This window comes from Ipomoea nil, unplaced genomic scaffold, assembly GCF_001879475.1.
Source record: "Ipomoea nil cultivar Tokyo-kokei standard unplaced genomic scaffold, Asagao_1.1 scaffold1617, whole genome shotgun sequence".
NCBI lineage: Eukaryota > Viridiplantae > Streptophyta > Magnoliopsida > Solanales > Convolvulaceae > Ipomoea > Ipomoea nil.
In genome coordinates, this window is record NW_017618045.1 from 1,007,051 (window position 1) to 1,020,522 (window position 13,472).

General features: G+C 32.8%; 2 protein-coding genes across 2 annotated transcripts; one reads left to right on the forward strand and one right to left on the reverse strand.

Moving 5' to 3' along the window:
- The first annotated feature begins 1,439 nt into the window (after positions 1-1,439).
- Positions 1,440-3,589, forward strand: LOC109191133 (pentatricopeptide repeat-containing protein At3g60050-like). The gene has a single exon (XM_019341710.1). It carries the CDS (start codon positions 1,844-1,846, stop codon positions 3,338-3,340), a length of 1,497 nt encoding a protein of 498 aa, XP_019197255.1. The 5' UTR covers positions 1,440-1,843; the 3' UTR covers positions 3,341-3,589.
- Positions 3,590-4,320: 731 nt separating this feature from the next.
- Positions 4,321-7,809, reverse strand: LOC109191134 (gibberellin-regulated protein 13-like). The gene is made up of 4 exons (XM_019341711.1): positions 7,550-7,809; positions 5,338-5,397; positions 5,129-5,168; positions 4,321-4,813 (listed from the first exon to the last, which is right to left on the reverse strand). Exons 1-4 carry the CDS (start codon positions 7,613-7,615, stop codon positions 4,530-4,532), a joined length of 450 nt encoding a protein of 149 aa, XP_019197256.1. The 5' UTR covers positions 7,616-7,809; the 3' UTR covers positions 4,321-4,529.
- Between the last annotated feature and the right edge of the window lie 5,663 nt (positions 7,810-13,472).

A 13,472-nucleotide genomic window follows, 5' to 3' on the forward strand; every position in this document is an offset into this window, starting at 1 on the left:
ATTTAACACTAGAGAAACAATTTTCTTGAGCAGTACTACAAACATTCTTAACATTTGCTACACCAGAGGTCCAAGACATTTATCAATTGTAGTTCAACACAAGAAAAAGGATGAGGATGAAATAATGGTGTTTTTGGATACTCGGATTGAAGTTGGGAGTTGTATTGAAAATTTTAACAGGGTGTTTGGTTGGAGGGATTTTAAATTCTCTTCCTACTTAATTCCCACCTAATTCCAAAGGCCATTAAATTCCGTAGTTTGGTTGGAGGGAATTGCAATTCCATGGAATTGCAATTCCTCCATTTTCATGAAATTAAAATCCCATGTCCCCCCTAGGATTTTAATTCCTGGGAAAAAAAGATACTGATGAGTCAAAATTACACATTCCTTTTTTAACCTAAAATTAATGTCTAACAATAATAATGGACATTTTTGACTTTATACTACTTATTCCCTTTCAATTCCCATGTATACCAAACATTGGAATTGAAATTCCCAGTAATTCTATTCCTGTCAACCAAACACTGGAATTTAAATTCCCACTTTATTCCCAGTAATTCAACTCCTATGGAATTACAATTTCTTTCCCACATAATTCCCCCCCCCCCCTCCAACCAAACGCCCAGTAAAGGTAAGAGAATCTGGGAAATGGAGATGAAAGTAGTGGAAGGTGGGTGAATCCCTGGATACCATTTTGATTAATGACAATAGAGCACCTCGTGCAATCACGGCAATTACTTTTCCAATACTAGAGAATCCCACTTTCTAGTACTATAATATTTTCTTTTGACATTTTTGTGTAGCACAAATACTCATAACAAATTGCATATTCAATTATATATTTATTTGATTTGTGTTTTGGGGAGAAGCAAATAAATTTTAGATTTGTCCTTACATCAACATTAGATTTTTAACATATACTTGAGACCGGCCATTATGTGAACTATCCATGAACTAAATATGATCACTGTTATCATTAGGGCATTCACAATAAAGATTTTGGTGTGATTTTTAAGGAGATTTTGGCTGAAGCGGAAATGATATAAAAATGTTTGAGGTTGTTGCACGAAAGTTGTGTTGTCTCCAAAAGTGGGCCCCACCAAAACAAAAGAGACAGTGATGTTGAATCGCATGAGCATCACTGTAGCGCTCAATCGGGCAGCATCACTGAAGCGCTTAGTCGGGCGCGTTAAACTGCATATATAAACTTTTCAAAATCTATGTCTATTTATTAAGTAGTAGTATACTTTCTCACCCTGTTGAAACATAAAGAGTCAACACCGCCTCTACTGAGACTCGATCTCAGTTACTACATGTCATCTTAGCCCAAGCTTAGTTTATCATTATGACACAATAGGAGTAAAAATGCCGGTTTCCCTTTTAATTATTACAAATCAAGGCCGGGGCATCCTTGTCATTTTATTGGACGACCAGGGACATTGGTTGGAAATTTGGACTTAGAGAGTTGGAGGTAAAGTAGAATTTTTCTTTTCTGCTCTATGGCGATATGTATGTCCCAGCCTCGCCATCTTCAATCTTTAAGCAGAACTGAGGAACCTGAATCTCATGACTCGATAATGACGACAAATTGACCCGCAATACAAAGCCCGATTTCACCAGGTAATCCGTTGCTCTTTATTAAAACCAAAAACCCCTAAAACCCTAGTCATTTCACTTTGGATCTCATCGAATCCGAATACCCAGAAAGATAGAGTATTTTTTCAATGCATACATTACATTGTTCGAATCCTTACTTGTTCTTTCGGGGTTTCCGTTTGATGAGTATTTCTATGCCGGAAACCGCGAGTCTTGGATATAATTGGAGAGTACTGAGATAGAGGGTATGCCCCATTTTCCCAAACTATCAATTCATGTACTCTGCACCTCTTTTGGTCAAAGGGTTCTCCACGGCTTTTGTTGTTTTAGCAGTTTTTCAATTGGTGATAGTTTAGTTAATGGGCTTGGAAGCATAGAGTACCATTTGAATGAAAGTTGGAAAAGTCCGAATTTTGATCACAGTTTTGAGGAGAAGCTAAATTCAGATGTGTCACCTGGTTCCATGGGTGTTAATGGATTTTCTGAAGGCCATTCCCATCAAAACTTTTCCACAAGGAAAAATTTTGTTGGCAATTTTAGAACTGAGGCTCAGATGATTCTTGGAATTCTTCATAGAGGTGATCCCCAGTTTGATGCAAAAGCAGCTTTAGATGATTTGCATGTTAGGCTTACTGGCCTTCTAGTGAGGGAAGTTCTCTTAGGGATATTGAAAACGGCAAATTATGCAGATAAGAAAAGTTGTGCCCAGATGGGGTACATGTTCTTTGAATGGTCTGGTAAGCAGGAAAACTATATGCACACTGCAAATTCATACCATTTAATGATGAGAATTTTTTCTGAGGCAGGGGAATTCAAGGCCGTGTGGGCACTAGTAGATGAGATGATCGAGAAAGGTTACCCAACAACTGCTCGTACCTTCAACATATTGATATGTACTTGTGGTGATGCGGGATTAGCTAGAAAAGTAGTGCAAAGGTTTATTAAGACAAAGACGTTTAACTATAGGCCATTCAAGCATTCATTTAATGCAATTCTACATACTCTTTTGGCTGTAAATAATTACAAGTTGATTGAATGGGTATATCAGCAGATGTTGGTTGAAGGTTATTCCCCAGACGTTTTAACTTATAATGTACTCCTGTGTACGAAGTACAGGCTGGGAAAACTATATCAGTTTCACAGATTACTTGATGAAATGGGAAGAAACGGGTTTTCACCTGATTTTCATACATTCAATCTCCTTCTTCACATTCTTGGGAAAGGGGACAAACCACTAGCAGCTCTTAATCTTTTGAACCACATGAAGGAAGTCGGATGTGATCCTAGCGCTCTCCACTTTACAACTCTGATTGATGGGCTCAGTCGAGCTGGCAACTTGGATGCATGCAAATACTTTTTCGACGAGATGATAAAGCAAGGCTGCTTTCCCGATGTTGTCTGTTACACCGTGATGATAACGGGTTATGTTGTGGCTGGGAATTTCGATAAAGCTGAAGAGCTTTTTGCCGAGATGATAAGCAAGGGGCAGCTACCAAATGCGTTTACCTACAACTCCATGATTCGCGGGCTTTGCATGACAGGGAAATTCAAGGATGCTTGCCTTATGTTGAAAGAAATGGAGTCGAGGGGATGTAATCCGAATTTTCATGTGTATAGTACTCTAGTGAGTTGCTTGCGGAATGCTGGAAAGCTTTCAGAAGCCCATCAAGTAATAAGACAGATGGTGGATAAGGGGCGCTATATCCATCTTGTATCAAAGATAAAAAGATGTAGAAGACGATGATAAATTTTTCTCTTTAGCGTTAGGTGATTCAGTTGTAACATTTAGTTGAAGAATTGCAGATCAATCCGGCATATTTGATACATTCACCAGCTGCTATAGGGCAGTGTATGCTCAATGACACACAATTTTGATCATGCTCTCTAATAATTTCTATAATTTGTGAATTTTTCGTCGATGTGGCAAACCTGATAGATGTGCTAGACAAATATAAAGAAATGCAATGCTTCATCTGAGCAGATACATATTAAATTTCAATGTAGTTTGAAGTGTTCATCCTATCTGTATCTGTTTGGCTCTGTTTCTAGTTCAATTTCTTTGTGTCTTGGATTTTCTTGAAACCATGCTCTATTTTTTTTTTTTTTTTTTGGTCTCTAATGAAGAAGGGCTGTTTACTGTGTAGTAGTTTTGCCCTATACACTGATCTGAGTCATATTTGATTAAAGTAAGATTAATGTATTATTTGGAAGTCTTAACTCTTGAGTGCAGAGTTTGTTCACATTCTTGCAAACCAGTAAATGAGTAAATGACTGATAGTTCATGATAGCTTGAGCATTCATTAACTAGGTTCAACAAAACCATTTCTCCTGCATTAACATCTCATAGTATGGTCATTTGCCCTTTTTTTTTTTGGGTGACGAGAGAAAATGTTCTGCAACCACTATTCAAGGGTGTACACTGAGTAAACTACGTTTAAGTTCAAGAAAACCATTTCTTTTGCATTAACATCTCATAGTATGGAAACCTTGGGAATACCCAAAAAAACATCTCATAGTATGGTCATTTGCCTTTTTTCTTATTTGGGCGACGAGGGAAACTGCTTTGTAACCACTACTCAAGGGTGTGCACTGAGTAAACTACGTGCCTGCAAACCACATAGGAAAGAAAACTGCGTGACAAACTTGACCGAGACGGTGTTGACACGAGAATCATGTTCCACCTACTCGACCACTCCTTTCAGGCATCATTTATCCATTTTGGAGTAAAAAAAACCTTAGAATAAGTGCATAGTAGTTAATTTAAAGCACAACCTCATAATCCACACATACATCACCTCTAAAACCAGAACATCTCAAGTACAAACACTGCAACATTCTAACACAGACAGCAACACACACAACTTTCTCAAATTCAATCACACCATGATTGGGCTAGTGTTCCTATTGATCTGAGACAACAAGTATAATATAGTTTAAGGACACTTGGGCCTGTTGCCATGGGTGGTCATCTCAGTGTAGCACTTGCCACACATCTCCCTGTTGCCAGAAGTGCCAGGGGGAACACACTTGCACCTGGCACAACAAGTCCCACAAGCCCTCAAGCACACATTTTTCCTGGAGTGAAGGCTGCATCTATGGCTACATAACCCTCCACAGTCCAAGGGAACTGGGTGTACTGGAGCTGGGGCTGCTGCTGGGGCCATTATATTTGCCTCCAGGTACTGCCCTTCATTCAGATAGCTTGACAGCCTTAGCACTGCATGCACATTTTCAATTCAATATTAGCCTCTTTTGCAGGGGGGACAAAACAATAAATGTAAAAATGGGGGTTGCAACTTTCACAAGAGAACCGTCAATTTAAAACTATATGTTTATTGTTATAGCACCGTCAATCCATTAATAAATACTTGTCATCATGGAAGTGTCAAAAAAAGTTGGATATAAGAGATGTCAATCTTATATTGTTGATCAGGATTCATTATGTCTATGAGGATCTTGTTAACTGTAAATCTCTCTCTCTCTCACACACACATACATATATTCTAGGATAAATAGTCATAAAAAGACAAACCTATATCTTCCATGAGTCTTCTATTATCTCTGGTGAAAGCCTGAAATATAGTGTACATAATTATATTTTGTCACTATCATTTGTGGTCCAAAAAAACAACAAAATTCACCCGGAAATTTAAAGAATAAACCAAGAAAAGAAAACAATATTAATCCAAACAAATAACATAAAATAAAATCGAAGAACAAAACAAGAATGTGGAAACACACGTGAAATGCCTGGCTGAGGCTTGTATGCTCTGTTCCTTCAATTTTGGGATCAGATGAAACCTGCATTGCATGCGCGTAACTTTATTCAAATTAAATGTCCACAAAAAAGAGAGTAAACATAAAACATATTCCGACCGCGTACAATTATTGCGAGCCTAAGGTTGCCAAACAATGAATTTATTGTGAGTGTGCATGAATAATGTTTTTGATATTAATGAACATTATTGAATACAATTTTACTGCATATTGTCAAACAATGTAATTTGTTTCAAAATATACTAGGAGTATATTTGCCAATGACCTTGTGGTCTAGTGACATGAAGTGATTCTCGCAAATGGGAAGTCATTGGTTTGATCTCCAATGGAGGCGATATTGACTCTTATACTACATTGTAACAGAGTCAATAGTACTCAAATTATATGAATCAACGTTAGGAATAAATTATTTCTAACAATTTCCCACTTGATTCATATATGCGCGACTTTACAATTTTCAATACTTAATATGAAAATGTAAAAGTCATAACCTTATCGAACTTTATTAACCAAATCATGGCGGTTACAGGCCTGACATAGCGTCCCGCTCCCTTCCATGTATCATAGTTAATAAGAATTCGAACCATAATAATAAGGTAAAATCCGAAAGTACCTTATTCCTTATGTCTTAAACAAGACCATTGTTATCACTTCTGAACTATGCATAAATAAGTGATCAACATCAACCATAACAAAATCAAAACCTGAATAGATATCTAAGAGTATCATCAACCTGATGTGCCTAATGGCGGACAAACAATTTGGTGCAATAGTTATGGCTTTTCAATTTTACCCTCAATATTAACAATTCACACAAAGAAAAACTAATGGCGGACAAACAATTTGGTGCAATAGTTATGGCTTTTCAATTTTACCCTCAATATTAACAATTCACACAAAGAAAAACTAATGGCGGACAAACAATTGGTGCAATAATTATGGCTTTTCAATTTTACCCTCACATTAACGATTCACACAAAGAAAAACTAATGACGGACAAACAATTGGTGCAATAGTTATAACTTTTCAATTTTGTCCTTAATATTAACGATTCACAAAGAGAAAAATTAATGACATATTACAATTATAAATGATTTAATATTTAATAATTAAATTTGATAACTTTAAAAATCAATGACTAAAATCAAAATTAAGTGATAATCAAATGACTAAATCTAAAATTAACTCATTTATACTTAGGATGCACAATGAATTTTGTGCACATGTGAATTAACATCCCCTTTCATTAGTATCTATAGTAATATTTTCACTTTTAATCTTTCAAATATTTTACATTTATCAAATTTAGTCTAAAATGTCTTAAATATTTCTATGAGAAAGCTAGTAAGATATGATAAAAGTAATAATATTTCAATATTTTTTTTACTAAATTTAATAATTCTAAAAAAAATTGAAAAATAGAAAAAAATAGTTAAACTAATGGTTAACAAGTAAAAGTAAAAATGTTACAATATTTGAATGATAAAAGGTAGAATTTATCATATATATATATATATATATATATATATATATATATATATATATATATATATATATATATCAAAGGCTGATTATGTTTCTTGTGTAAACTTGCAAATTTGCACTTTTTGAGTTATCTCTAGATTTTTTTTTAAAATTTATTTATTTGAATTTTGTTGTCCACTTTTAGCGAGAAACTTTAAAAGCGTACAATTGGAATAAACAATTGAATTTTAAAAACTATAAATGTGAATTACAACAAAATTCTAAAGTGTAAATTTGTGCGAACAGGAAAGCATAATTTGTATATGATCTCATCTCTCTATATATACACACGTATTATGCAAGCATTATAAATACACATCACACGAAAACAAACACACACATAATATATATAGGGTAAAGTTCTCGTATGGACAGTGCTTCTTGTGCAGCCTTGCGATCACTCACCATTAAGCATACATAGATGCACCAAAAAATATTCGAAAATACACCATTATGTGTGGTGAGGTGTGGTGCATTTTTTGTGTGTGTGATGCGTTTTGTGGTGCATTTCCGAACACTGTGTGGTGCATTTATGCCTGATAGGTGAGTTCGCACTGGCCGCCCGGGAAGCACTATCTACATTTGAACATTGAACCCGTATATATATATATATATATATATATATATATATATATGAATGAGTTGATCATACCTCATAAGCAACCAGACAGAGAAGGAAGAAGATGAGAGGTAGGAAGATGGTGAGACGCAAGGCCATGAGTGAGCTGAGTAGTATAAGCTGCAGCTTTGATCTGTCTAAGGGCTTCTGATATGCAGTGTTGAGGCTTGGTTTCTCCCTTTTTTTATAGAGGAATTTAGATATTTGTAGTAACTCTTGGATTCGATCACCAAAATGCCCTAAAGAGTTGCATCCTCCCACTGTTCACACATTACAGCTGTTTCTTGTTCAAGTGGTACCCCTCTAAGTTTTTTTGTTTGTTTTTTTTTTTTGCTTGCTATAAATATATATCTCTATAATTTTATAACAATAAAAAATACAGTATCGGCGTATCTTATTCATAAAAGACAAAATCTCTGGCCTTGAGAATCCCTACATTCCAACTTGACTGGATTTCTGAAAAAACACCATATTTATTATTATATTAGTTTTAAACATACGCAATACAAGAAAAAAAAAAATTCAATAAATAAAAAATAAGTGTGAAATTATATAATTAATACCTGGATATCAAGTTAACACCATATTGGTAATATTATAGTGTAAAATTCATGAATATCAAGTTAACACCATATTTAAGCACCAATACATTTTATTCCTGTTGTACCCTTACTATCATTAACTTTTATTATATTTTATTAATTTAATAAAATAAGAAATAAGAAATTAAAGACATGCATTATTTTTATGTAAATAACTAAAATTCTATTTAAAAAATTGTCACTATTATTATTTATTATTCTTTTTTATAATTTTAGACAAGACACATTTTCAACATGGTAGAATTTTTCAAAATATCTATAGAATGGATGTAACTATTATTTGTTTAAATTATTTAAATTCAGAATAAGTTATTAATTACATATTTACACTACTGGAAATTATAGAATTTCCGACCACCTGAAAGTGATCTTGAATCAAATTGATACCAAAAAGTGGTCGGAAATAGCAACAAAGGTTTTTCCGGATACCAAAAGTGGTCGGAACAAGGCTTTCGACTTGATTTAAGATCATTTTCAGGTGGTCAGAAATTTCATAATTTTCAGTAGTGTTACATTATAAAGGAAGTTGTACAATACCTTTTACTATGTCTTTTTTACATAAAAGGGAAATAAAATGGACATTTTTGTAACATTTTTGTGTGACAAGAAAAAATTGTAGTCATTATCCAAGAGTATGCACTGAGTAAACTCTGTTCTTATGTAATAACTCGCAAACTGCACAAGTAAATCACACTAGGAAAATCATGTGTGAGTTATTATTATTATTATTATTATTATTATTATTATTATTATTTTTGGAGAAGATCATTGAATTAAAATGCATGGTTGAGTTTTCTTACATTACAAAAATTATTAATTATTATTTGTATGGGTGTGTGTATATGTATTTACAAATTTCGTCCTTACTTTTACCTTAAAAAGGTTGTTTAATACGACATTGATATTTAATGAAATTTGGACATTATTGGACACTTATGATATGGACTTCTAAGTTCTAACCAGTAAAAGGGTGTTCTGTGCTTATGCTTCATACTAACTCTATTATCACCTAAAAGAGAAAAGGTTTAAACTTGTCATTAATATTTGTTGATTTTTGAATTAGTAATGTTGGGATCTAAAAAGAACCTACGAGTTTTCATGAGAAAGTTATAGTTTTTTTTAATAAGTATTACACTTTCTCTCATAAGTATTACAATTTTCATTGTAAATAACTTTTCAATTTCTAATACGGAGTATTAAATTTTAATTTAAAAGTACTAATTTTTCTTTTACACTTTCATTTATAAGTAACAACCAATTTTTTTTTTAATCAGTATTACATTTATAAAGTATTATATAAAGATTGATGGTATCTACGATTATGTATGTACTTATGTTATTACTTTTTTTCTTGCAAATTGTCTATTACAATTTTGCTATAAAATACTACATTGATGATACGGAGTATAAAATATTATATACAAGGCTTACAAGTATTGATTATATCTGTAATTCTGTTATGAATCATTTTGGATTAGATTCAACCTATCTTACAAATTAATATTCATGAAATAATTTCACAAGAGACCAATTCCTTCTTATAAATTTTAAGATAATTGTATTCTGAGGCTTGATCTTATAACCTCCCGTATGAAAGAATCAGTACATACATGTCATGAGCACAAATAGTCTTAGTCTCTAATCTCTAGTCTCCACAACCAATCAACGTAGGCAAATTATGTTGTGCATCCGTATGCACCCTGCATGGTGCATAAGATGCAAAAACGACGTCGTTTTGCAAAAAATGCGCGCCCTACTTAAAAAAAAAAAAAACAAAACAAAACCGATTCCCAGCAACAACATTATGTTATTCATTTTTAGTTAATTCATTTTGAATTTTTTAATTATGCAATTCTAGGAGTGTAGTTATGCAATTCTGAAAGTGTAGTAAAATTATGGATGTGTAGTTATGCAATTCTGATTTTTTTTTTTTTAAGTTAGATGTCAAAACAACATCATTTTTACATTCGTATACACCATGCATGGTGCATACATATGCACAACATAACGCGTACCAGAAATAATGTGCTGATGCGGTAGGAAACTAAGAAACATTATCGAGTTGGCAAAAGGGTGTTCAATACTGACATGGGCCCATATTGGGCCGGAATTTTGGACCCTATTTTATCTATTTCAATTATTTCAAACGAGTCGCGACAAACCAATAAGGTGAAAGCCCATCAACTTGGTTTGAACTTTGACCACTGGGAGAGGAGATTTATCCTTTTGGCAAATTATTCTGTGAATCCAAGTTGACCTCGGGAGCGAATTCAGGTTCAAATTACACAATTTACATATTCAATATTCACAATTTTGTAAAAAGATAAATTGTGAACATTTAGTATGTAAATTGTAAACATTAAATATTTAAATTGTAAACATTCAATATATAAATTGTATATTTTAGATCCGAATTTACTTTGCAAGGTGGATTTTGGTTTATGGTATAACAACTCTATCCTTTTATCCCAAAAGCCGAGAAACTAAGGGCAACTATATTTGTAGTTTTTTGGGATTTTTTTTTTCAGATTTAAAAACTTGACTTGGATTTTTATGTTAATGGGAAATATGATTTTTCTACTACAAATACAAGTTCTTTGTAAGTTTCAAAAATACGCGCAAAACACACATTTGGTGCACATCCGCGCCTATCCAGACACGTTCATGTATACTTTTTTTAAAAGAAAAAAAAAAAAGTATCGTCAGATTTTGTTTTTATTTTTATTTTCCCTCTTCCCTCTCCTTTCTCTTTCTTAGTTGTACGTGCAAAAAAAAAAAATGAGGTTGCTCTAAGGTTTGAGCTCTATAGTAAGGGTACAATGGTGTTATTTCTTATACTATCACTTTTTTTAAGTTATTTATTTTGGTTGAGGGAACCTTTTGCCAGATCTATACTGAATTAACTTACTAGTTTAAATTATTCATACATAATTGCCACCAGTTCAAATTAAAAACACCGATAAATTACTTTAGTTAAAAGTGTAATTTTGTAGTTATTAAATGGAAAAAATGTCAAATAGACCCTCAAACTTTAGCTTAAAAGTCAATTAGGCCCTTAAACTTTTAAAAGGTGCAATTACACCCCTCAACAATTCATTTAAGTGCAATGAAATCTAAAAATAAATTAATGACCTGCTATCACAGGTCATTAGGGTTCAGGCCATCTTCTGGCGAATTTTCTGGCAAAATAAAAAAGTGACCGGCGAAATTTTCGACAAATCTGAGCGGTTGCTGGTCACTTTTTTTTTTGCCGGAAAATTCGCCGGAAGGTGGCCTGAACTCTAATGACCTGTGATAGCATGTCATTAACTTGTTTTTAGGCTTCATTGCACCTAAATGAATTGTTGATAGATGTAATTGCACCTTCAAAAAGTTTAGGGACCTAATTGACTTTTAAGCTAAAGTTCGATGACCTATTTCACCATTTTCCCGTTATTAAATTAACAAGAGTTAATACCCAAAATAGTCCCTCGACTATGTCGTAATTACTAATTTGGTCCTCGACTATCATTCTTACCCAATTAAGTCCTCAACTATACAATTTTTACCCAATTTAGTCCTTTGTCAATTTGACTGTTTGTTGACTGTCAAAAGTGGAAATAAAGTTGTAATTTTACAAGTTTTCTCCTTCCTCCTCATTTAGCAGCGCCAAACCATGTAGCAATAAGCTCCGGTTGGGTTCTAAACCTGTCAGTATCGAAGTAGTGGTTATGCATCGGATAACCCATGAATTTGATTTTCAACGATTTTTTGACGATCGAAATCTGATTGGAGTGTATTGCTGCATGGTTTAGCGCTGCTAAATGGAGAGGAAGGAGAAATCTTGTAAAATTATAATTTTATCCCGACTTTTGACAGTCAACAAACAGTCAAATTAATACAGAGGACTAAATTGGGTAAGAATTGTATAGTTGAGGACTAAATTGGGTAAGAATTGTATAGTTGAGGACTTAATTGAGTAAAAGTTACATAGTTGAGGACTTAATTGGATAAGAATGGTAGTTGATGACCAAATTGATAATTATGACATAATTGAGGGACGATTTTGGGTATTAACTCAATTAACAATACAAGTAACTTGAGTATGACTATGTTGCCTTTTTGTATTTTCTTGTTTTAATAAAAGTAGTCATGTCATGAACATTTTATTCCGCGTAAAGGCTGTACCAAATCAGAGTAGGAATGAATTATCCAGGATCCAGCTGTCCTGAACTGGGAAGTGGAAACCAGCTCAAACATATATGGGTTCGTACAAAAACCTCAAATTCATCCATGGACAAATGTACAATGTTGTTTTGAAAACACCCTTTTAACAAAATCCATTGAAAAGTTTAAAGAGTCGTTGTCTTGTTATGTATGTCAAATCATACACAGATATTTACAACTTTTCATATTTGTGAATTAACTAATTTTGCAACAAGTTAATTACTCCGTAAATAAATATAATATCATAAAAATAAATTAAATACAAAAAAAAATATTATTCTATAAAAGTATAAACTATAATATTGTTATAAATATTTTGTGGTGTATAACCATTATCCAAGTTTCTCTATATTTGAATTCATGTACGGTTATACCGAATTGTACATGTATATGAAAGAAGTTATCAATGAAAGGTGATGGTGTTCCTGAGTTCTTCTTGTTCTTCTCTTACTTTCTCTCTATATATTTCTTGAGTATTATTCTAAGCGTATTATTATATAAGGTTTCCATAATTTATAACAAATATATAATTTTAGACGAAAAGTGTAACCGATTTGATACACATTTATGGAGCCTACATTACTTGCATGAAGTTTGTTCATAATATTGGAGCGACAATGCATTGACAAATAATATTACATTAGGGGTTGTTTGATTTACGGAATGTAAGATTAAAATAATATAATATGATACCTTTTGAAAGGTAATTTGAGATTAGAATGAAGATGACCTTATATATTTGGTTTGGATTATTATAAGAATATAATATTACTTTGTTTATTTAAATGTTATATGGATTAATTTATTGTTGGATATTTATATAGTAAGTGCATGTTTGAAAATTTCAAACATGTTTGTTACTAAACTTAAATAATATTTGCGAGTTGTGAAGTTGAAATATTATTTTAAGGTATTTTCGTCCTTTCCAACTTAAATCCTAATTTGAGCATGAATGATTGATCTCAATTCGCAATTCTCCTTCTTATCCTACTTTAATTTGATTAGGAGAACTGCGAATTGGGATCGATCTTCAATTTTAAATATCTTTATTCATGCTTAAATTGAGAGGACGAAAATGTCTTTAATAATTTCATATTTCGACATTTCTTAAACGAAAGGGTGACGGACATAATGAATTTTGACACTAA

Bases quoted from the DNA above. Each gene is read 5' to 3' on its own strand.
- LOC109191133 (XM_019341710.1), top strand. From the start codon at position 1,844: ATGCCCCATTTTCCCAAACTATCAATTCATGTACTCTGCACCTCTTTT.
- LOC109191134 (XM_019341711.1), bottom strand. From the start codon at position 7,615: ATGGCCTTGCGTCTCACCATCTTCCTACCTCTCATCTTCTTCCTTCTC. The intron at 5,398-7,549 runs GTATGATCAACT...CATGCAATGCAG, and splicing joins TCTGTCTGGTTGCTTATGAG to GTTTCATCTGATCCCAAAAT. The intron at 5,169-5,337 runs GTGTGTTTCCAC...ACTATATTTCAG, and splicing joins GCCTCAGCCAGGCATTTCAC to GCTTTCACCAGAGATAATAG.